Source organism: Narcine bancroftii, chromosome 7 (assembly GCF_036971445.1).
Source record: "Narcine bancroftii isolate sNarBan1 chromosome 7, sNarBan1.hap1, whole genome shotgun sequence".
NCBI lineage: Eukaryota > Metazoa > Chordata > Chondrichthyes > Torpediniformes > Narcinidae > Narcine > Narcine bancroftii.
Window position 1 is genome coordinate 167816772 of NC_091475.1, and position 26150 is coordinate 167842921.

The following is a 26150-nucleotide window of genomic DNA, read 5'->3' on the forward strand; positions in this document are numbered from 1 at the left end:
AGAGAGAGGGAAACAAAACAGATTCCCCCCAGAGTCACAGAGTGTCCATAGATTCATGGCTATTGTTGTCAATTAATAGGTGCCACCATCTTGGACGCAGACACATGGTCATGGGATTTCAACCAAAACCACTGTTGGCTCCCTCAAAGGGCCTTCAAAGCCTGTGTGGAGCTGATGGCAGTTGACTGGGCGGCTAGACCCCATGGGAGCGCTGCATCTCTCCTCCCTGGTTGTGGCTGTTGATTATCCCAGAATGTTGGAAAGGAGAGGAGAGATCATTGGGTTGCCAGGTAGGTCTCTGTGAGGCCTTGAGTGCAATCACTAAATGTCTGTAATTTGTGGAAGCCTGCAAAGTAGGCAAATGCCTGTGGTCACTTTGCAGTCAACTCTTTCCTTGAGTTGGGGTGGGGGGGGTGCGTGCCCATGTGAAGGATTTAGGTAGATGTGTTTTGATCGAGCTCTCCGTGAAGGATATCAAAAAGACTTAAAATTTTAAAATTAAGAATTTTTCACTAAAAAAATGAACAAAATAAATACAAAGGAACCAAGAACAAAAGTCTGAAAGGGAGCGGCACAAGAGTTCCCTCAGGTCGGGCGGACCCTGGCAGAGCTGGTGAGTCGGGACAAAAACTAAATATTATCCTAGAGAAAATGGAAAACTTAAGCAACTGATTTGTTGGCGTCGAAACTGTAATGAGAGACATGACTGAAATTAATCATTGAAGACTTAATGGAAAGAATGACCCAAGTAAACTTGGTAAAAACACAAGATAAGCTAAAAGCTTTGGAGAAAGATGTGAAGCAATGGGAGTCGGACAGACAGGAATAATGTCTAAGTTATTGGACTGAAAGAAGGAATCGAGGGAAGAGATCCTGTGAACCTCTTCGAAACATGAATCCTGTGAGTGCAGAGAGAAGCCAAATTCAGAGAAAAACTGCACATTGAAAGGCTCACCAGACTCTTGGATCCAAGAGAACCGGCAATCAGCAACCACAACTGATCTTGGGTGCAACGACTGGCAGTAGCATGTGAATATTCTAAGTAAAATAATGGCCTGCCCAATATGGACTATAAAAAATTGCTATTTTTCCAAGATTTTAGGCCTACTTTGATTAAGCAAAGGAAGGAGTTTGATGATGTAAAAAAAGACAAACTCATTCCAAAACCTTGAAATATTCGATGATATACCCCGCAACCTTGAGGGTCGAGGTAGCAATTTTTCAACCCTGAGAACGAACTGGAAGACTTCCTGCGAGGTTTATGAAAAGACTAACACGAAAACCAACAAGGTCGGGTCTGGAAGACTTCCTGCGAGGTTTATGAAAAGAATAACACGAAAACCAACAAAGTCGGGTCAGATACAGCAATGAGCTCTCTGAACCCTTCTCCATTAACAATGGCGTGAAGCAAGGCTGTGTTCTCGCACCAACCCTCTTTTCAATCTTCTTCAGCATGATGCTGAACCAAGCCATGAAAGACCTCAACAATGAAGACGCTGTTTACATCCGGTACCGCACGGATGGCAGTCTCTTCAATCTGAGGCGCCTGCAAGCTCACACCAAGACACAAGAGAAACTTGTCTGTGAACTACTCTTTGCAGACGATGCCGCTTTAGTTGCCCATTCAGAGCCAGCTCTTCAGCGCTTGACGTCCTGTTTTGCGGAAACTGCCAAAATGTTTGGCCTGGAAGTCAGCCTGAAGAAAACTGAGGTCCTCCATCAGCCAGCTCCCCACCATGACTACCAGCCCCCCCACATCTCCATCGGGCACACAAAACTCAAAACGGTCAACCAGTTTACCTATCTCGGCTGCACCATTTCATCAGATGCAAGGATCGACAACGAGATAGACAACAGACTCGCCAAGGCAAATAGCGCCTTTGGAAGACTACACAAAAGAGTCTGGAAAAACAACCAACTGAAAAATCTCACAAAGATAAGTGTATACAGAGCCGTTGTCATACCCACACTCCTGTTCGGCTCCGAATCATGGGTCCTCTACCGGCATCACCTACGGCTCCTAGAACGCTTCCACCAGCGTTGTCTCTGCTCCATCCTCAACATTCATTGGAGTGCTTTCATCCCTAACGTCGAAGTACTCGAGATGGCAGAGGTCGACAGCATCGAGTCCAGATGTTTTGATCCAGATGCGCTGGGTGGGTCATGTCTCCAGAATGGAGGACCATCGCCTTCCCAAGATCGTGTTATATGGCGAGCTCTCCACTGGCCACCGTGACAGAGGTGCACCAAAGAAAAGGTACAAGGACTGCCTAAAGAAATCTCTTGGTGCCTGCCACATTGATCACAGCCAGTGGGCTGATATCGCCTCAAACCGTGCATCTTGGCGCCTCACAGTTTGGCGGGCAGCAACCTCCTTTGAAGAAGACCGCAGAGCCCACCTCACTGACAAAAGGCAAAGGAGGAAAAACCCAACACCCAAACCCAACCAACCAATTTTCCCCTGCAACCACTGCAACCGTGTCTGCCTGTCCCGCATCGGACTTGTCAGCCACAAATGTGCCAGCAGCTGACGTGGACATTTACCCCCTCCATAAATCTTCGTCCGCGAAGCCAAGCCAAAGAAAGAAGGTTACCAAAGAGGAAGACTGTGAAGAATGATTACAATGGGACTAAGTAAAAGTTGTACTTTAAAAAAAATAAATGTCTTGAATTTATTATGTTCACAGAGAGCTCAGTAAAGAGAGAAAACTTGGGAAAAGTAGTAGCAAGGGGGAGAATGATGCCTGGAGAGGAGAATCTCTAAAAGATGGCGCTAAAGGGAAGGGTTTTTCTTCCTCGAGAGATTCTGCGGGCTTTTTGAGGGTTTCCTGTTTATGTCACTGTCAGGGCAGGGGCATTATATGTGTTTTTTTAAAGGGGAAAGATCACTGAATTATTTAAATAATCAATATGGACAGAGAGTTAAAATTTATTAGTCTTAATGTTAATGGTAAGTGGAACGGTGAAAAGGAGGAGGGTTTTGGCACACCTAAAAAAAATTAAAGGCAGACATAGTCTTTCTACAAGAATCACATCTTACAAAATCACAACATGCTGAATTAAAAAGAGGATGGGCAGGATAAGTAAAATCGCCTACCTTTGGTTCAAAACCAAGCAGGAATATTTGTAATGGCACGTTGTAAAATTTACGCAGAATCATGGATGTTTATGAACATTATGCACCAAATTATGACAATGAAGCCTTTATGAAAGATATCTTTTTTAAAAATAGCAGAGGGAAAACAAAATATACTGGTTGGAGGAGACTTTTAATTTCTGTCTTGATCCAATACTAGATAATTCAGCCAGAACAGTAACAAGGGCAAAAGCTGCAAAAACCACATAATCATTTATGATTGATTTAAATTTGATTGAAAGAATGAGGGAGCTTAACCCCGAAAAAAGTGATTATTCATTCTACTCAAAGGTTTATTGTCTGCCCAGTTAAAAAGTAGAGTGGTTAAAATCAGAATATTTGGCAATTCTTTTACCAGATCATTCAGCATTAACTTTAACTTTAACAGGAAAAAAAAAGTATGTATAGATGGTGTCTCAATGCCACATAGTTGAAAAGGAAGGATTCCACGGGCCAACACAGCAAAAAGTCATTGAACACTACGATCGGGCAGACAGCACGCAGGATGAGACACCCACACCCATAGACCGCAGGAATAGCGGTCAAATTGGCAGATCACGGGGGGTCCAATCCGGGCCCACCAATCAGCAGCTGGCCTCGCTCAAGCGACTGGCTGCCTATAAAGGGCAGAACTGCTGCCCAATAAAGTCAGGGTCAATTGCATTCCCTTGGTGTGCGAGTCTTCTTTCTACCTCAAGCCATAACCATCACAACCCGCTATAGTGGTGACCCCCAGCGTTGGGTCCAAAGTGTCATTTGGACCCAACGATGGAGGAATAGCCTGCGATCAACACCGTGGCGTTGAAGCTGCCAGGCTTCTGAACGTTGGAACCATGGGTGTGATTCCAGCAGGCAGAGGCACAGTTCACCATTCACCAGATCTCTGCAGACAACACGTGCTCAGTGCCCTCGATCAAGACACCGCAGCCTGCATCATCAACTTTCTCCAGCAGACCCTGGAGCAAGGGAAGTGTCTGGCCATCAAGGAGCTATTAACCCGCACTTTCGGGCTCTCAAAGCGTGAGTGCGTGGTCTGACTACTGCAAATCAATTGTTTTGGGGACAGGGCCCCTTCCACCCTCACGAGCAATGTGCTCACTCTCAAAGATAGCCTCTCCTTTTGCCTGCTGTTGCAGCAGTTCTTCCTGGAGCTGCTGCCTGAAGAGATTCAGCTGCTCATTGCAGATGAAGATTTAGACGACCCCAGGAGTGCGGCTGTCCGAGCAGACGTGCTATGGGTGGCGAAGAGGGATACCTATGTTGCGCTTGAACAATTGTCAGTACCTCCTAAGCAATGCCAGGCTAGGAAGCCCATTGATCAACCATTCGACCGACCGATCGACGCACCCCACCGGTGAGCAGTACTCTTCTTTCTATCATCAACAGTGGGTTATTGAGGCCAGTTGATGCTGCTCCCCCTGCACATTTGAGGGAAACGCCAAGGCTGGCCGTCATTGATGGCTGCAACGACTGGCCAACCACATCCAAGACTCCCTGTTGACCGATTTTTCTTGGAGTCCAGGGTACAGTACAGCATCCTTCCCCTGTCCAGCCTGGGAGACAAGAGCTTCAAGCAGCAAACAGCTTCAAGATTTGGACTTTGGCACCCGTACAATTCTCCTCCGCTTTAAGGACAGACAATTCACCTGGAAGCTTACAGTGGAAGCCATACAACAACCATTACTGGGTGTCAATTTCCTGCGAGCCAACTCGCTACTGGTGGATATTAAGGGCCGTCGGCTGATACTTGCCCAGACATTTTAGACACTCTCGTTCAAGGGCACTGAACTTACTAACCCCTATCTACACTCAGTGAGAACTGCCAACATCGAATTCACTCAAGTCTTAGCGGAATTCTCCTCCATTACTATGCCCCATTTCAACTCTGCAGAACCCAAACATGGGGTGAGACACTGAATTATTATGGAGGGCCCTCCCCTCCATGCCAGGGCGCAGCTTCTTCCCCCTCCCCACAAAGAAACTCAGCCTGGCTAGAGAACCGTTTCTAAAGATGGAGGAACTTAGGATTGTGCAACACTCTGATAGCTCATGGGCCTCACCCCTCCACATGGTACCCAAGGCAGCTAGAGGTTGGAGGCCGTGCAGAGACTACTGTTGCCTTAATGAGGCCACCACACCCGACAGATATCCTGTGCCCCATATCCAGGACTTCACCTCTAATCTGCAAGGGGGACAGATATTCTCTAAGGTGGACCTAATCAGGGGTTATTATCAGATCCCAGTTCACCCCAATGACATTCCCAAAACTGGATTGTTTGAATTCCTCCGCATGCCATTCAGGCTGAAAACTATGGCTCAGACTTTCCAGAGGTTAATGGACGCAATGGGCCTGGATCTGCACTTTGCCTTCGTCTACCTCGATGACATTTTAATAGCTAGCCACACCCTCACTGAGCATACCAATCACTTAAATCTATTGTTCTCCAGGCTAAGTGAGTTTGCTTTAACCATCAATCTGGCTAAGTGCCAGTTTGGCCGAGAGACTATGGATTTCCTGAGCCATCACATTGATCAACATGGGGCCAGGCCGCTACCCAACAAAGTGGACGCTATTCGTTTCTTCCCCAGACCAACAACCGTCAAAGAACTGCAAGAGTTTGCAGGTATGGTTAATTTTTAGCTTCGCTTCATACCTGCAGAGGCCCCATCATGAGTTTATTATTTCCACTCATGGTAGGGCCCAGAAGCGACCGAGGCTTTCCAAGCAACCAAAGACACCCTGGCCAAAGCCACCCTCCTTGTGCATCCAAGGACAGACAACTCAACTGCTCTACCGGTAGATGCCTCCAGCACACCGGTGGGGGTGTATTTGAGCAACTGGTTAACGGACAGTGGCAGCTGCTGACCTTTTTTAGGAAACATCTCAGGCCACCAGAGCCAAGGTCAGTGCCTTTGATAGGGAGCTGTTAGCCTTATACCTGGCAATTCAGCATTTCCGTTACTTCCTGGAGGCCAGGAAGTTCAAAATTTACACAGTCCACAAACCATTTACCTTTGCTTTTAGCAAGGTGTCAGACCTGTGGTCAGCAAGGCAACAGCGGCACCCAACCAACATAACTGAATTTTTGATGGACATTGAACATATTGCTGGCAAGTCCATTGTGGTAGCTGATGCCCTATCCCATCCGGCTATCCTAGCAGTGCACGCCCCCGCCCTGGTTATTGACTATGCGACTCTGGAACGTGTGCAGCAAGCAGACTATGATATACCGGTGTACCGGACAGCACTTACCGGCTTGCAACTGGAGGACATCCAGATCATCCTAGGTAACCGCATGCTGCTCCGTGACACCTCAACTGGTCATTCCGGTCGCATGGAGGAGGCGAGTTTTCGATTCAGACCACAATTTGGTTCACCCTGCTATCAGGACCCTCCCAGAATCTTTCTCAACTGCTATAATTACAGTGCTACTGAAGAAAAGTAGAAATGAATTAAAAGCTTCATCATATCCACCTATATCACTCCTGAATGCTGATTATAAAATATTGGCAAAGACACTAGCTAATAGACTGGGACAATATCTACCAAAATTAATACATACAGATCAGGTGGGATTTGTAAAAGGAAGACACTCTTCAAACCGTCTTAGCAGACTATTTAATATAATACATATGACAAAATCAAAGTTGAATTCAAGTATAACCATCTCTCTAGATGCAGAAAAAGCATTCAATTGATTAGAATGGTCTTTCTTATTTAAAACATTTGAAAATTTGGTATAGGCAGAAAATTTATAAACTGGATAAGAACTCTTCAATATAAATTACAAGCCAAAATTATAACTAATAATCAGATGTCAGCAATTTTTCCCTTGAGTAGATCAAGTAGAGAAGGGTGTCCTCTGTCTCTGGCACTTTAAAAAAAAATTATAGCTATTGATCCACTGGCAGGGATTATAAGGAGAAATCTGGATATTAAAGGCTTCAAAATTGGACAGGAAGAATATAAAATTAATTTATGATGTGCTATTATATATGTCTGATCCAGCTGAGTTCTTGATAAAATTGCAAACAATATTAGGAAAATATGGAAGAGTATCAGGTTATAAAATAAATATGGACAAGAGTGAGATAATGCCATTGAGGAATTTTGATTATGAAAGATATTAAAAGGTAGCATATTTAAATGGAAGATAGATGGAATCAAATATTTAGGAATAATTACATAATAATATATAGAACTTATATAAATTTAATTACACTCTTTTTTTGAGAAAAGTTTGAGAAAGATTTACAGAACTTGAAAGACCTGTCGATTACTCTAGTGGGAAGAATAAATTATATTAAAATGAAGGTGATGCCAAGATTACAGTATCTTTTTCAACTGTGGTCTATTGCACTACCTAAATATTTCTTTAAATTATTGAATAATTACATAAGGCAATTCTTATGGAATAACAAAGTGCTGGGAATTTAATTGGAAAAGCTAACATGGGACTTAGACTTCTGGACTTTATTAAATATTATCTATTAGCACAAGCAAGATTTTTATCTTTTTTTTTGAAGACGGTGTCCCTTCTGGAATATGAATGGGTTCGAATTTAATGGAACAAGAAACTGCAAAGGACTTTATTTATAAGTGGAATGTTAAGTTAATAACAAAAAATGGATAACCCTATATTACTTATGATTAGAATACGGGATGAATTAAATGAGTGTATGGGGGAAAAAAAAGCAGGTATATAATTAAGAACACCATTATGTAAAATGTGTAATTGTCTATGAATCTGAGTAACAAAATATTGGAATTCATGGTATGATAAAGGAATAAGATATATATTGATGATTGTTATATGGCAGCAACCTCCTTTGAAGAAGACCGCAGAGCCCATTTCACTGACAAAAGACAAAGGAGGAAAAACCCAACCCCAACCAACCAATTTTCCCTTGCAACCGCTGCAACCATGTCTGCCTGTCCCGCATCGGACTTGTCAGCCACAAACAAGCCTGCAGCTGACGTGGACATTACCCCTCCATAAATCTTCGTCCACGAAGCCAAGCCAAAGAAGAAATAAGAATATATGGAGGGATCTCTTGTCTTTTGAACAATTAAGAAATAAATAAGGAGTAGCTATTGGGTCTTCCTTTTGTTTTCCCCAGCTAAGATTGTTCCTAAGAGAACTTGGCCCCACTTGAAATTAGTGAAATGGAATGAACAATTTGGCTGGGGAATACACCTAAATTTATAACCCAGATGTACTATGCTGTCCAGAATGGAAGTGCGAAACCAGATTTCAGAGATCGAGAGAGAGATGGAAGTTGGATCTAGGTGTTGCATTAAGATGTTGGACTGATTGATGTTTGAATAGCATGGCATCAATTATAAATACAAGGTATGGATTAGTGCAATATAATTTTCTAAACCAATTATATCTCACACCTCAGAAGTTGCATAACTCAAGATCTGAAATATCAGAAATGTGTTTTAGGTGAAGGACAGAAACAGGAACTTTTTATATGCTACGTGGTCATGTGTGATGGTGAGACCTTTCTGGCAGGATATTACTGAAAAGGGGTGGCCTTCACGGATGACCCAGAGCTTTATCTTTTTGGCAACTTTATTGAAATAAGCAATAAATTAACTAAATTAAAAAATTTATTTTTAAAAATAGCCTTGGTAGTGGCTAAGAAATGTATTGCAATTACTTGGAAATCTGACTTCCCTCTGCATATAGCATGATGGACTGCAGAGATGAATAGTTACATATCTATGGAAAAAAAACTACATACAACTTAAAGAACAAATATGACAAGTTTATCAAGATATGGCAGCCATATTTGGATCATATCGGGGCCCAATTGTAATTATAACAACAATAAATGAAAGGATAGTAATAGCTGCTGCAGTAAAAATACAAATGATTTCCCATATAGAATTTTTGATGGTCAACATAAATGTGAGCCCTGACGGTGAATTTATATTCTGAAGGGGATGGGCGAGGAGTTGTTTTGGTTTGTTTTCTTTTGTGAAGATAAAGTTTATAAAAAAATTTTTTTTAATATTGGAGAGTATATTTGTGGAAAAAAACCAAAAATAAAATATTTAAAAGAAAGACTTTTCTTGAGTTTGGGCAGAGAGCATCAATTTCCAAAATGTGACAGATATTAGTAGCTGCTGCCCAGAATGATCTTGTGGCTTGGAAGCAGAGCGACTACAGTCATGATCTCTATGCGTGCAAGGATGAGTTGAGGTCATAAAGAATGTATTTGAATGCTGACCTTTTAAAAAGTACAGTTTTGGGGGAAATTGAGTGCATAAAATCATGTTGTATTTAGTTCTTTAAGCTTGAATGTCGCGATGTAGTCAAATTTAGTGAATTATCAGCATTTGGGTCATTTTACCCTGGGGATTGTGGTTAGAGCAGAGGAGTCAAGGCAAACGGGAGAACAAAAGATCCCATTGAAAATGAAAGTATGAATTTCCCACCACACGAAGACGCTGAGAAGGTTTACAAAATTTTTCAGTGTGCCACATATTTCTAGTTCCAAAATAGCACAGCACCTGATCAGTTGCATCTAAATTGTTGAAATTTGCAACAGAGAGTGCAATGGAATTTGTAGCAAATAGGAATTAAACTAAGTTGCCAAAATTATACAACTTTTGTAGCAAATTAGTTATTGCAAGTGATATAAATTCAATGTTTAGTTTGTGATGTAGATTCACTCTAAAGGGGATTCAGGTTGAGGAATGAGAGAAATGCAAGGATACCAGAACAGTCAGCAGCAGGTACCTCAAAGCACACGAATACTACAAGCAATGCTGTTTCCATAAACTTCAGCAAACCAGCATTCCCAGCACAGAGGCACAAATTTAGACTCACTCAGGCCACATTGTTGGTGACCTAATTCCATAACCCTTGAATGTCCATTCCAAGATTAGCCACAAGAAGAGATCATTAGGGGGATCCTTGAAAAGATTCAAGGATGTGCTCAAAGCTCCTTCAAAATTACAACATCTCAAGGTCCTTCATCGGGAGGACAGAAGGTCCTTGCATAAATGGCAGAAAGAGCACACCATCACAGGAATTAACCACCTGCCCACAAATTGGAAACATAGATGGAGTGAGAATGTTTCTAAATTGCCTTCACCAAGTCATTTCAAAACCCTTCAAACTGAAATGGTAGCAAATCATCCTTGATGCTGATAAAATCCCATAGAAGACAATAATTGCAAATTGGAAACTGCAGCAAGATATTGAGGATATTTGGAGCATGGAGTCATTCATTCTTGTGTTATAATCAGTGCAGACGAATTTACACAGCATTTTACATACCCTCTGATCTAGTTCCTGTGCATTCCTGATTGAAGGTCAGTTCGGTAATTTATTGCCTTGATGGTGCATGGTTCTATTGTTTGATCTTCAGGTTACTATATGATCACAATTATTAGCACTGAACTTTCAGGGAGACTGGCCTTTCCTTTTTTGATTATTGACCTTTTCAGTATCTTAATAATAAAAAGTAAGCTTTTAATATGAATGGGGAGCAGGAAGAGAAATTGCTGGTAAATAGTTGCTGTCTATAGGGCAAAATAGAAAAGTTGAGGAAACTGTATTAGGTGTGAAAAATAGTGGAGTAGCAATTTCTCATTTGTCATGACCATAAATCACCTCCAGGTCTCTGCTGGTCAGGAAGAAAGTGCAAAGGATATGTGGGCAACTTCATCCTCCTTCAATTGTCTGGTTGTTTGCAGCCATTTGTTGCAAGAGATTTCAGGGAGTGTTTAGTCATTTGGGTCCAATTGCTTTTCACAACCAAAGTCCAGTTGAGATGTCAGACATTTCATCTGAAAATAGCATTGGTATGTTGATTAAGCTTACTTGCTCAGGTCTTGGAAATGAAGTTTCAACACAACCTCAAACAAGCAAATGAACCATTATGGAGCTACAGTGGACACCTCATACATAATGTCTTCATTTTAATTTAATTGCCTTGTGATTTCTTACTCAATTAAGTGCAAGTTTTCTTATCAACAATCAAAATAATTTGCTTTTATGGAATGTTTTAATCAAAATAAAACATTCTAGAATCCTTAACAAATATTGTCAGTAAATCAGAGGTTTGCCCTAAGGTTCATCGTGAAGGGAGACAGGACAGAGCTCAGGGTTCAGACATCTGATAGTACAGCTGAAAATGGGAGATGAAGGAAATCATAATACATTAGAATTAGTGGAACCTAGATTTGTTGAAGGTTTGTAGGACTGGGGAAAGCTGCAATTGTAGAACCTGAAAAATGATGGAGCATTGTGAACATGAGGTATAGGTATTTTAAAATCAAAATCATGCAGGACTGGGAACAATTATAAGTAAGCACCCAGAGGGTCATTTAATATCCTTAAATTTATCATTGGGTTAGATTCATACAGTATACTAACCTTCTGGTGGAGATAGTGATTTCGATGTTTTGGTTCTTGATCTAACACGCTGCTCACATATTAATCTTCTGATGCAGCTAGTGATCATGAGAACAATTTTGTAGCAGATCTGAGATAATCAAAAGTTTAAAGAATAATTTACTTAAAACATGAGAATCACTGCCGATTGTTTAGCATTAATTTCAAATATAGAAAAGTAAGCAGAAAGTGTTGGTACCTAAAGTAAATGGAATTTCACAAGATACACCAGCAATGGCGGTCATAAAATGAAGGGCCAATGCATCCAGTGAACACCCCTAGATCCAATGTTGATCATGTTGAAGATGGACAAGACAGACTTGGCAGTTTCTGACATCCAATGCATTCCATGATTGGATATCCAGAATGTGGTAATGCATAATCCGTATCCAGATAAAAATCATGAATTAATGAACTATCAGAAATCCCAAGCCTTACAATTATTGGAGAAGCTATTTGGCAATAGCTTGTCAAGACCAATGTTGATAGTTGGATGACTAGCTAAATTAACAATGGACTTTTGCAGCGTACTAAACAGTTAATTTGGAGGCTTTCTGATGCTAACTAACTAAATTGTGATATTGGTTTCTGATTTCTTGTATTTAGATCATTGTTTCATTCAGATGCAGGCAGTAATGTTTAGGCTAATGTTTCCACGAGGCTACAGAAGACTCCATGGACGTCAGAGACATGATGTTTCACCAAAAGGTCCTGGCACAATTTGAGATTATTCTGGTTGAATTGTGTCAAAACTACAACAGAGATCTCACATATTGATCATTATAAATATATTTAACTCCATCACATTGTGTGAAACGAGACACATAATATGTATCTGTTTTTCACTGTAATGTCAGCAGATATATCTACTCATGTTTGATTATTCCTGGTCACCAATTTCTGCTTCTCAGGTCATCTCCCAGTTGCGGATTCTAAGCAGGTCGATAACAGCTGGGTGCAAATTTGATAGAGAAATTTGGTCCAACGAGTTGTCTCCTATTCTTAATCTCTGGAAAAAACTTAACCAGGTAAGGTGCTGTCAAAATAAAAATCATTTGTGTCCCCATTTAGTGCATGAAACTGAAAATAAATATTTTATGAAATAATTGAATATTTCTCTGGGATTTATTATCTGCAATCAACAGACCACAGATAAATTATGTAAATGACTAAAAATGAATAAAGTTACAGTAGATTCAAAAGATTCTCAAGTAAATCTACATGAAATTCAGTAAAGTATTTGACTGGTGCAAAAGGTTGGAATGCTTGGGAATCAAGGCAGGATTGTCAGGGGATCTGGAGTAGCATTAAGATACTGAAGATATTGATCAGATGGTAAAATGGGCAGATCAATGCCAAATGGCATTTAATCCTGATGAGTGTGAGATGATGTACTATGGGAGGACTAATAAGTTTGAATGGTAGGCCCCTTAGGAGTACTGAGGAACAGTGGGACTTTGGTGTACAAATCCATAAATCCCTAAAGGTGACAGCATATTTAGGTAAAGTGATGAAGAAGCTATATCGAATACCAGTTATTCTTAGATATGCCAAGAATACAACACCAGGGAGGTAATAGTACAGTTCTAAACCCACACTATTGGAAGGAAGTGATTGGACTGGTCAGGATGTAGAAGAGATGCACTAAGTGATTGATCCACAAGGTTAGAGCCCATAGGATCCAAGACAAGTTAATAAATTGAATCCAAAATTAATGTGGTGATAGAATGCATAGGTGGAGGGTGGTTACAAGAGAGACTTGAAAGGATGAATTTGTTTTCCATGAAGCAGAGGAGACCAAGAAAGAGTTTGACTGGGATATTCAAAATAATGAAGAGCGTATAAAAAGTAGATAGTTGAGACTTTTTCCCCATCAGAGGTGCAAAAAAAGATGTAGGTTCAGAATGAGAGGGAGGAAGTTTAGGGGAATTATTTTCTCCCAGAGGATGTCTAAAACTGGGTTACACTTTCTAAATGGGTTAATGAAGCAAGTATTTATGAAGTACTTATGAAATATTTGTGCAAGTATTTGAATTGTCAAGACATGGAAGGCTAAGCATTAAGGGCTGTTAAATAGGATTAGTGTAGAGGGGAAGTGACGACTAGCATGAACATGGTGAACTGAAGGTCCTGTTTCTATACTGTGTGTGTTGGGTATAAGCCCGTCCTCTGCTGGACATCATGACGCCCACCAACCGTGAGAAAGAAAACAACAGAAGAAAGATATTAAACGACTATCTAACAATCCCAAACGAATTTCTGCCAAAAGATCAAGGTGAAAGTGCGCCAAGATGGCAGAGGGAAAGTTCGGGGAATTCAATAAAGTAGAAGAAAGTTGGGATAACTATATAGAACGGTTTAACCACCTTTGCGTAGCCCACAATATTGTGGAAGGTCCAGTAAACCACAAATGTGCCCTCTTCCTCAGTATAGTAGGCAGCAAAACATTTAACCTCCTTTAGACCTTGAACGAATTATGCACAGCTCAAAACGGACACTCCCTGAAGATGGAGTTAGACACAAGTGCAGAGGTATCCCTAATGCTGTTACATGTTAAGGAACGCTTGCTACTATGCCTCCTGGTAAAAACAATTGAAATAACTAAGATCTGATACAGGAGACAGAATCAAAGTGTTTGGAAAATGTACAGTCCAAGTACAATACAAACAACAGCAACCAACAACACTCTCTACATCGTAGATACCCAGGAACCAGCACTCTTTGGAAGAAACTGGTTACAATACATTCCCCTAGACTAGCTGGAAATTAGTCCAATACTCAATGTAAACCACACGGACACCTCCCAACCAGAACTCAACCAAATCCTCAACAACCATGCAGTGGTTTTCCAACAAAAATTGAGGAAAATCAAAGGTGTTCAAGCCAGAACAGTCCCATTTGCTATGAAAGGAAAAATTGAGGCTGAATTAAACAGACTAAAACATGAAGGCATATTAGAACCAATAAAATACTGCGATTGGACAGTGCCCATCGTACCCATACAAAAAGCAAACGGTGAAATTCGCATTTGTGGTGATTACAAAATCACCATCAGTCCATCAATCAAAATACCCGAACTCCCCATGCCCAAGGCAGAAGAATTGTTCCAAGCACTAAACAGAGGGCAAAAAATTCACAAAACTAGATTTGTCACAAGCATATCAACAGATAGAATTGGACAAAAAAAAAAATCAAGGGAATATGTAACAATCAATCCCCATCTGGGACTATTCACCTACACACGGGCCTTACGGAATTTCAGCAACACCTGTGACTTTTCAAGCAACAATAGACAAATTACTACATGGATTCTCAGTTGGGGGTTACTTAGATGATGTCATCATCACAGGCCAAAATGACAGTGAACACTTACAAAACCTTTTCAAGGTTTTAACCAGACTACAACAGGCTAGTATAGATTACGAAAGGACAAATGTGTCTTCATGCGCACCTCAGTAACATATCTTGGGTTTACAATTGACAATAAGGGGGTGCGAATGAATCCAGCAGGAACAGAAGCCATTTGCAAGGCCCCATACCCAACCAACAAATTGGAATTACAGTCCTACCTAGGACCTGTTAATCACTACTGAAAACATATCCGTAATATCTCTACACTATGCAGCCCACTGAACCAATGACTCCAGAAAGATCAAACATGGTATTGGAACACAGAAACTAAAAGCAGTCGATCAACTAAAGGAAATACTAACATCAACAAATAAGGTGCTGATCCACCTCGACCCTAGTAAAGAAGTTACACTGGTCGTGGATGCTTCACCAGTGGGACTAGGAATGGTACTATCCCAAATCACAGAAAAAGGTGAGCAACCAGTAGCATATGCTTTGTGAACATTAACTACAAGCGAACACAATTATGCTCAACTATAAAAAGAAGGATTGGCAATAATTTTTGGTGTAAAAATATTCCACCAATATCTTTATGGGGAAAAAAATTCACCCTGATCACAGACAACAAGCCTCTTAGTTTAATCCTGGGGCCACACAAAGGTATTAGCTGTGGCCAAAATTCAAAGATGGCCCGTGCTACTAGTGGTGTATAACTATGATATAAAACATAGACCAGGAACACTCAAGAGCCATGCAGATGCCTTATCACGCATGCCGCTACCCGAGACAGAACAACGAGAAGAAATTATTAAATGGACGGTAGAGGCAACAGTCATCATCAACCAAGAACAACTTCAAAACTGCCCATTACAGCCCAGATGATCGCAAAGGAAACCTGAAAAGAGGCAACATTAAGCAAGATCCGATACTTCACCTTTAATGGGTGGCCCAAATATGAAGTCATTCCAGAAGATCTAAAACCTTACCACACATGCTGCCATGAACTATCAGTCGATGAAGGACGTTTACTATGGGATATCCATACAATTATTCCAGCCAAATGGCAAACTAGTATGTTATCAGAACTACACCACAACCATCCAGGATTAGTATGAATGAAGACACTGGCCTGGATGCATGTCTGGTGGCCCTCCATAGACAGAAACATTGAAACAACAGTAAGAGAATGCAAAATGCTGCAAAATGAAGCTAACCCATGGAAATGGCCATCCAAACCCTGGCATCGGATTCATGTAGACTTCACTGCACCATTCATGGGTGAGTCTTTCCTAATAGCTGTGGACGCGCACTCCAAATGACCAGTAGTTTCACAGCTGAGAAATACCAAAGCAGATCCCACGATTGACTGTCTATGAACTATCTTTCCCTCATGAATTAGTTATGGACAATGGGCCTCAATTTACATCAGAACATTTTAAAAAATTTATGCGTGACAACAATATCAGACATATTTTGTCCACACCCTATCACCCAAGTACTAATGGGGAGGCAGAACGTTTTGTACATTCAAAAAAAGCAATGAAAACAATGAAACTTCTAAATGCCTCCTGGACACACAAAATTACAGATTCCTATTGGAACACAGTAACACGCCGCATTCTACCTCAAAATGGACCCCAGGGAACTAATGTTTGTCAGCAACCTGCGGACCAGGCTGTCCACAGTTCATCCAGATCTGGGTCTCTGATTGCAAAATACAGCATCACCATAGACCTCACCTAGAACATTGGAAGTAGATGAGAGAATTCTGGTACAAGATTATAGACAATATAAAGACCCAAGGGTGGTAGGAGTAATCTTACAAAAATTGAGCCCCTGCTCATCTGCTGGAGCATTTACTCTGTTCCTCACTCCACAATTGCTGCCTGATGATTTTTTTTCTTTTACTTTCAAATTTCTGACTTCTTTACTTTTCATTTACAACCAATAGCCACAGTGTGGAAAAAATATACAATTTTAAAGAATAAGAAGTGCCTTGATTTCAGTGCTTTTATTAATATTTTACTTAAAAATCTTAAACTCTCAGAGTTTAGACAAGGATTTGTTATATTATCTGTCCAGGCCAGAGACCATGAAAGTTGAATTTGAATTTTACAGCCCATCTGTGGAATGTGTATCTCATTTCTCAAGACAATATCTTGCTACTCTGGTGGATATGACTATGAAATATTTTTTCACTATTTATTTACATGATTGATTTTCTTTAAAAAATGTTATTAGGTGTAAAAAAAATTATTGTGTTACAGGATGAAGCTTCCAGGCTTATATATTCTAAAATCTATTGACCTCCAGTGCAAAGAATAAAAAAAATCATTCTGAAATGTTGTGGGGATAGTCGAGTTGAAATCGAATATGCTTTCTTTGATTCTCATGGTCTGATTTTAATGATCTTTCTAGGTAGGAAACATAAGGTGAAACACTGGTTCATGTGCGCTTCCTAATATAATTCTCCTTCATGAAATTGAATTGAATCTATTCCTATTTAATATTTTAAAAATACATTGAACAGGAAATATTACAAATCTTTTATAAAATGCTAAGAGCAAGAATATCATTTTTGAACTTTTTACAATTAATTTGCCTTTTTAACATCTGCCATTTTCATTTTAGGGCTCTCAGCTAATTCACCAAAAGGTAGCTCCTCCAAGTGAGAAACAGGGTTCTCCTATCCAGTCATTCATAGCTTTGGAACAGTACAATGCCATACGGTTGGTGCAAAGTGTTCATCAGTCTCTGGCAGCAATGAGCAAAGTTATAAGAGGAGCAACTCTACTGACATCCTCAGTGCAGAAGTTGGCCACTGCACTAATGAATCAAGAGGTACCTTCTGAAAATTATGATACATTACAGATTTTATATATGTTGTGCTTTAGATATTTGTGAGTAGCATTACTTCTGAAGTTTTAGGACCCAATAAAGTAATATCCTATAACGCAGCATAGTGGTATAGCTTGTAGGATTGCTGCCTCACAGTTCAAATGACCCGGGTTCAGTCATGCCTCTCCGCTGCTGACTATATGGAGTTTGCATGTTCTCCCTATGACTCATGGGTGTTCTCCCACATACCAAAAACATGTAATTGGTAGGTAATATGACCACTATATATTGCTCAAGTATGTGGGTGAATGATAGAATCTCTGGAGATTAGGAGACTGTGGAGAAAATAAAATTGTTCCAGATTGGGGTAAATGTGCTGATTTGGTGGGGGATAAAGGGCCTGTTGCTGCTTTGTATTATTTAATAACTAATATGTGCCAATCATCGTTTGTGTATGGGTGCCCGCAACACCAATGAACTCCTGCTTGCTTTGAATCCAATGAGACAGACATCAATTTTCCTTTTGTTAATTTCATTGATGCAGTATTAACCAGCATATTAGGAGGAAATGATAATATCCTCAATTCTAGGTGATAATATTTAGGATCATATCAGATATTTAGGATTATGTTGCAAGGACAAGAATTGGTATTTTGGAGGCTGCAATCTAATTTCCAATCTCAAGGCATTTAAAATAATTATTTGAATGAGATCTTACCCTAAAATTGGCAGAAATTCTACAGCATTAGCAGGTGTACCTTCTGCTGCACCCATCAAATAGCTTACCATATAGAATTTACAGACACTGATTCTGTAATTTCCTCCATCATTCGTTGCTTAACAGTAAATTGCTTATTTGTATGGTCTTTCTTGTCAGGGTACATTGTATTTTGAAGTTGGCTGGAGAATGATAATCCACTATTACCTACAGACACTGATTCTGTAATTTCCTCCATCATTCGTTGCTTAACAGTAAATTGCTTATTTGTATGGACTTTCTTGTCATGGTACATTGTATTTTGAAGTTGGCTGGAGAATGATAATCCACTATTATCTGGGTAAACATTCGCAAGGAAATTGGAATGATCAATCAAAAGATTTAATGCAATAGACAGAGAAGCAAAAATAATAATAGACCATAACCCAGAGGAACCATGTTTTATTAAAAATGTGACTATTTACTTGGGTCAAAGGGCTTAATCAAGTAGACGAGGCTCAGCAAGTACAACAGAGGAACAGTACAGCGGAATCTTTCTTGCATCTTGCACCAGAAGAGGGATTTAATCCAAAGTGGAATTTTATCTCATCTGCTTTAGCACATTAACAGTGAATATGAAAAGCAGATGTAAGCATACAGTCAGTGCAATTTGATATTATTCTTACTGCTGGAATTGCATTTTCTGAGGAAAACAATTTGTAATTGAATTCTGATATATTTACAATTCTTTTGTGCCTTTGAGCTTTCAATGTCACAGCTCCAGAGTTTGAACTATATATTGAAAGATTTTAAATTACAGTACTAGAACAATTTATTCAGGGTTTTGATTTCCTTACAGACATACTCTTTCATCAGTCTTTACTGACTTACTGTCCCCAACCAGCATTCCCTCCTCTGCCTAGTTGATCTTCATTGATTGATAGTTATTCTAATTATTTCCTTCAGTTAACAGGCATCACAATAAAAATGAGTATCAACTGTGACCTTGCCAAGGGGGCGTGGCAAGATGGCGTAAGGATCAGACGTGCCTTCCAGTCCTCTCCTGACTCTATCTTATTGTTTTGTCTAGAAATGCCCGTTAGAATTCTTTAAAAGTTTAGATAATTTCAGTGCTGTTAATTTAACTTATGATGGTACAGTTGGTGGAAAAGAGCAAAAAAAAATGACAACAGATCATCAAAAAACTACATTTTCCAAAAGTTCAAGTTTTGGAGCCTACCTACAGGAAAGACACCGGGACTCAGCGTGAAATGGATCCCAGGAGTGAGGTACAGTGTTCGGATGTAGAGCTCTATGTTACATCGGTAGAGCCCCCTAAAGAGGGCGCCAAACAGCCTTTAGAACAAAGAGTTACTCAAAGGCATTTGTCAACTGTAGAGGTGGCGCTGCAAACTGCATCTCTTGAGATACAAGAACCTATACAACTTGATAACTGGGAGAATTTAATACATTATGGACTGGGGAAAACCCCGGCCAGCGTCCTCCAGTTATTGCTGGAGAGGCTGTGGATGGGGTTTCCACACGCAGTCATACTACAAGGAAGGCAACCAGAATGAAGGAAGGAACAGAAGATCCTTTGGTTATGCAGAAGAAGCAGGAATCTGTTGAGCCAAAATCTCTTCCAATTGAAAAGATTTTTGTGAATCTTGAATCTAAATTATCTTATACAATGCAGGGATTATCCAAGATTATGACTGAACTTGGTACTAGGTTTAATACTCTGGTGAAAATACATTCTCAACAGATGGCTGAGTTTGGAGCTTTTAAGCTTGAAGTGAGAGATAAATGTAATTCGTGTGAAGAAGATATAGACGAAATACGGGATCAAGTTTTTGATGTGACCAAAATGGTTGAAGACTTACAAACTCAAAATAAAAATTTGGTGAAAAAGATTGAATATTTGGAAAACCAATCCAGACGGAACAATATAAAGATTATTGGTTTGCCGGAAGGTATGGAGGGACCAGACCCAAGAAAATTTTTTACTGAATGGATTCCGCAGGTGCTGGGTCAAGAACATTTCCCGGAAGGTATAATACTGGAACGTGCTCACAGAGCCTTGCGTAGAAGTCCTATTTCAGGTCAAAGTCCAAGACCTGTTTTGGTTTGTTGCTTGAATTATTATGACAGAGAAATAATTTTACGAGTGGCTATTAGAAATGCACAACATTTTGAATCTTGATGATTCAAAATAATCGAGTTTTCTTCTATGCGGATTTGAGTCATGTTCCAACGACGGGAATTCAATCCTGCTAAAGAGTTGTTGTGGAAGAAAGGTTACAAGGCCACCTTTAGATATCCAGTTGTTTTGAAGGTTTTTCAAGATGGTTACCAACCAAAGTTCTTTGATTCTCCAAAGGAAGCTATAGCATTTGCTCAAGAGCTGCCAATTACTCAGTTTCAACAGAGACATAGTCCGCCGCGATCTCTAAGGAGACAAGAGATGGAAGAAAAGAGCCGTGCTCCAAGAAGGAATGGTTGTAATGGTGACTCGGCAGTTGGAGCTGATTAAAAGAAGAGTTGTCCTTTTTTTTTCTAATGTTTTTTTTAAAAAAAGGGATATTAAATAATGATGATGTTAGTTTAAGATGAAGTGAGAGTTGGGGGAGAGAACTGGATAGGCACTATTTCCTGAAAGTCATCTGCTACATGTGAGATATCTCACACCCATTTTTTTTTGGGAGTTACCTCATTGCGCGGTTTAGACGGGAGGGGGTATTTTTACCCGCTTTTTTTTCCTTTTTTTTGTATTATTAGATTAAAGAGTGAAGGGGGTTTTTTTTTGTTTAAATATAAAAAAAAGCATAAGAAAGTATTTGATTGTTTAAAAAACTAAAAATTGATGAGGGTTTTTTTGTAAAGTTTATTCAGTAGATAAGGAATATCTGAAATTTAAATGTGAATGGGATGGATAAGTTTTTTTTATATTTTTTCTTTAACTTTAAGGTGAAAGGAGTGGTAATTCTGTTGTATATTATTTTGCTATTTTAGTTATAGAACGAAGGGAATAATGGTGAAAGTTATAAATTGAATTGTACAATTCTTAATGAGCCTTGAATTTTGTTTGTGGTTTATGCTCCATTTGTTGAAGATATAGATTTTGTTGTAAATGTGTTTTTATTATTTGGATATCTGAATTTTAACATAATGATTGGGGATATTTAAATGTGGTATTGGAGCTTTTACTGGATAACTATTCAAGAGTAAAAGGGAAAAATGGTGGAAGAGTACTAAAATTGAATTGTACAATGCTTAATGAGGTTTGAATTTTGTTTTAAGATGGTGGTTTATGTGACTAATATGATGATAGATGTGAAGTTAGTTGATATTTGGTGAAGGTTTATCTCTATAGAGAAAGTTTTTTTTTCATCTTTTTTTCATGCTACTTTTTTTAAGAATTGATTATTGTTTACGAATTTTTGAAGATACTGTTACTAACTTTACTAATTTTTTATATTAAGTTTGAGTTAAATATATGTTTCATCTTAAATCCATTTGTTAAATATATGCATTTAAGTTTGATTTAAATATGTTTTTTAATTCTGATATCTTAGTATTAATTACTTTTCTTTTTGTTAGTATTTTAATCGGTTATGTTTTTGTTTTTTTTGTAAGTGGGTTTTTTTCTCACATATATTATTAACTATTAATTCTTCACTCTTTATTTTTGGGGGAAAGGGGGGGTTGGACTAATTTGAGTTGGGTTATTAATGTGTAATAATTATTGGGAGGGTATAGTTTATTTAGATTACTGATACTGTATTGTAATTTTATTATTTTATTCTTAATTTTTTTTAATGTAATCCTATATGTTATTCATGTTATAAAATCTTAAATAAAGTTTAAAAAAAAACTGTGACCTTGCCAGTCTTTTCAGGTAATGCCCTATTCCGGTCTTGTTAGATTTCTCCCTCTTTTCTGACTGAAAACTACATTCATGCCTCTTCCAAGACAGCTGCTCTTTTGCAGTTTTGAATTGTATTTGACTCTCTGATGAGTTTTATACCATGTAATTGTGCATGTTTTGGTACAACTCATTTCAATCTCTATAATATCATCTAATTCTTCACATCTGAGATCATATGTTACTGATTAATGTAATTGTTACTTCTCAGTTTTTATTTGAATATTTTTTTAATTTGTGTCAATACATACATACATCACAATACAATGTAATAAAAAGATACAAAATTATCATTTTTTTCTTTTTATGCCCCCTCCCTCCCCTCCCCAAAAGAGAGACAAAAGAAAAACACCTAAATTTATTTATCATTCACTATTCATATATTCCTAACATCACTATTCATATATTCCTAACATATTATTCTATCCTGTACTTATTAATTTATTAATTGGGAGGAGTGGGTGTTATGGACGATATGAATGGACTCTTCCTATGAAATCCATATATGGTTTCCAAATTATATAAAAATTCTCGGGTTGATTCCTTTAATTATGAGTAACTTTTTCCATTGGTACACAATTTTGAATTTCCATATGCCATTTATCCAACCTTATATTTCTCAGTTTGACTCTTCCATTTAACTCCTGGTTAGCCTTCCTTATTTAATATTCCATGAACCTGAGGTCAATAAGAAACCAGTTGCACCTGTCCTAACTCTCAACTGGGCCCTTCTCAACTTAGTCATCACTCCTTTCTTACTGGCTTACATTGGGGAACATTGTTTTCAGATCTTTCCTTGATTTTGTCACTCCATGTTTCTTCAACCTCACCCTACTCTCCAGCCCTCCAATATCTGTGTGCTCCTTCATCAATTCCAATTTAATTGTTCTTTATTTACTGGCCATACTTTCAACTGCCAAAAGTCTATGCTTTATAATTCTTCAATTCAGATCGATACAGATCAGATTCTATTTATTGTCATGTAATAAAGCAGAAATGTAATATTGCATGAAATTGCCTGCAGACAAACATTTGCCGTTAGCAAAGAAAGAGAAACAAAAGAGAGTCCCCTCAAAATCATTGAATGTCTGTGGATGCACTTCCAGTGTTCCTGCAGCCTCTGCATCCGCAAAAGACTCCAGTTAAGTTAAAAAAAAACTCGAGCTCATATCCAATCCTCTGACACAATGAGGAAGCATTCAACACCCAGGGCCCTATGGGATCCTTTCTTCCCCATCAGCACCCTCTTAAATCCTGGTTCTCATGAGCCAATCTCCAGCAGGTCACAGCCTTAGGGGATTCCTCATCCACAAGTTGGCAATAACTCACTGCCTATGTGTGTGTGTGCTTTAGCCGCAGAGCCCCTTGCTGGTCTGCCACCACCTTCGTCACCATCCTTCGGGGGTCTCCTCTGTTTCTTCTTCTCAATGGGGGAGGGAGAGATGCGTTCTCCCCATTACTGGAACCTTGCAGTAGTCCGCTGCTCTCCTGGAGTCTGCAACCCCCTTGTTGCTGCTACTGAACACAGGCACCACAAATTGGGCCCAGATCCCATGGTCACAAGATTTTAAATAAAACACCATTGGCTCCTTTTACAGGCCGTTATAAGCCTATATCCAGCAGCATTCCTTTTGTTTTAATCCTATCATCTCTTAATTTCTTCTTTTTATAATACTTATTAAACCCAATCTCTTTCATTAGGCTGTTGATTATCTGGTCTTATTATTTCCTAATGTGGTATGGGAATTTTTCTGCAGTAAAGACAGTAAATAAATACAGACTACCCACAAATTGGAGGAACACCACCATATGGGACTTTCCAACCAGATGGCATTACATCAACTTCTCAGTTTCCGTTAGGCCCTCCCCCATCTCTCTATCTTTTTCCCTATCCATTTGTCTCCTTTCCTCTAATTCAGCCATTTCAATGGTGGGGGGGAGGGGGGGTGGCACAACACATTTAAGTAAAAACTTTGTTTTCTCTTCAAATACATTTTTTTAATGTTGTAAGTAGGAGAGAAGTATGGAAGAATCCAAAACTTGACTGCTTTACAAAGAAAAGATAAACTTTGAGCAGTGCCCTTGTGGGGGGGGGGGGGGGGGGGGGGTGGGGGGGAGGGGGGAGGTGGGAGAAAAGGATGAGAATTAGCTGCTCTCCACTCCCTTTCTTCATTCAGAGAGTTACCTCCTCTCCCTACCACTTCTCAGCTGTATTCTCTTTTTATCTTCCACCCTTTATTTTGCTCATACCTTGAAGGCTTCAGGCCTGAAATGTTGGTTACACTTTGCTTCCTCTAGATACTGTGTGACCTGGTGGGTTTCTTCAGCACTTCTGTGTATTGCACTACAATCACAGTGTCTGCAGAGTTTTATCTTTAATAGCATAAATATTTGTTTCTGTTATGTAGAAGTGATGTACTGCAAAAACTAGAAATATTTGCCAAAGACTTGTTCCAGATGGAGCTGTGATGTAATTCTTTTAAATTAGCGCACCATTTACACCAGGGGTGTCAAACTCAAATTCACGGAGGGCCAAAATTAAAAACTTGGACTAAGTCGAGGGCCAAACTAAATATTTATTGAAAATTTTCAACAACATCTGCATGTTTTCTCTTCTTTCAACATATGTAATGTTAAACTTTTTCTTATTAAAATAAATGTTTAATAATAGTTTTGGATAAACTCTTTCCAGAAGCATTAACAAATAAGAAATAAAATATTCAATAAATAATATTTCTCTATAGAGGATTTGTCAAATGTTGCTAGTGTGCTGTCGAATAGTAAAATCTGAGGGCTATTGAGAATGTGGGAGAATAACATGATTCCTGAAACAATCAAATGGGTGACTGATTATGGGCATGAACTCTAGCAGGGTTATTTGCCATGCCCTTTTTCCATTGGTACAGATATCCTTTGATTTACACACTTTTCAAGTTTTATGCCTAATGAGCTTTTATCCAGGTGCAGGACCATTTTTAACCAGGAATATATTTATCACTGTGACATGAAACTATTGGAAGATCGTTTTATCCTGAGATTAAAGTTCATAATACTTACTCAGGCCTGTGTGCGGGAGGGCGGGGTTTGCGGGCGATCGGGTTGGACAACGACAGTGCGGGGGCATCAGCTCTCGCTGCAGGGCGGCATCTTGGCAGATCAGCGGCCCCGTCACCGTGAGTCGCGGATCGTCCTGCGGCAGGGAGGGGGAGTGGGCAACGGTCCTGGCGAGGTCAGGCCCGAGGCCTCTGGTTCCGCGCGCTGGGAAGCGGCCTTGGCTTCCTCTGACACCGGCCAGGCCCCAAAAACCAGAGTCCACGGTGAGACCCTGCAACGTAAACAGAGGAGGTGGGGGCGATTAGCAGGCTGACGCCAATGCATTCTGGGATTTGTTGTATTACTGTGCATGCGCTATACTGGCGTGGCGGCCAGCGGGCCACCTCTAATACATTTTTGAAATGATCTTGCGGGCCAAATATAATGTGATTTACACAAATGACGATATGGCCTCCTCTGCCTACAGGAGATACTAAGCACTAATTGGGTGACTGGTGCTGTCAGACCAGAAATCCATTAAATTCCACAGCTATCTTGATTACATGTCCTTCACCCTGCTTTCAGTGAGGTCTACTGAAATTAGTTACTCTCTGGAACTATTTCTGTGTCTCTGTCCAATCTGTTGTCAATGCCAGCACTTCTACATAACATTAATTAAAAATGAAGGGCTCAAGCCTGAATCATCAGTTATGTATCTTTATCTTTGCAATTTAAAGTATGCTGTTTGACCTGCCA

The 26150-nt window shown here is 39.6% G+C and overlaps 1 protein-coding gene across 7 annotated transcripts in view; it reads left to right on the top strand.

Moving 5' to 3' along the window:
- dync2h1 (dynein cytoplasmic 2 heavy chain 1) overlaps nt 1-26150 on the top strand; it is a 509574-nt gene that overhangs the window by 380270 nt on the left and 103154 nt on the right. For all 7 annotated transcript variants that reach the window (XR_011342189.1, XM_069891176.1, XM_069891173.1 and 4 more), the window contains 2 exons: nt 12462-12578; nt 17533-17742. Coding sequence is in view for 6 of the 7 variants with exons in the window: in XM_069891176.1 (XP_069747277.1) it covers nt 12462-12578; nt 17533-17742 (327 nt within the window). In the remaining variant the exon portion in view is untranslated. The remainder of the gene's footprint in view (nt 1-12461; nt 12579-17532; nt 17743-26150) is intronic.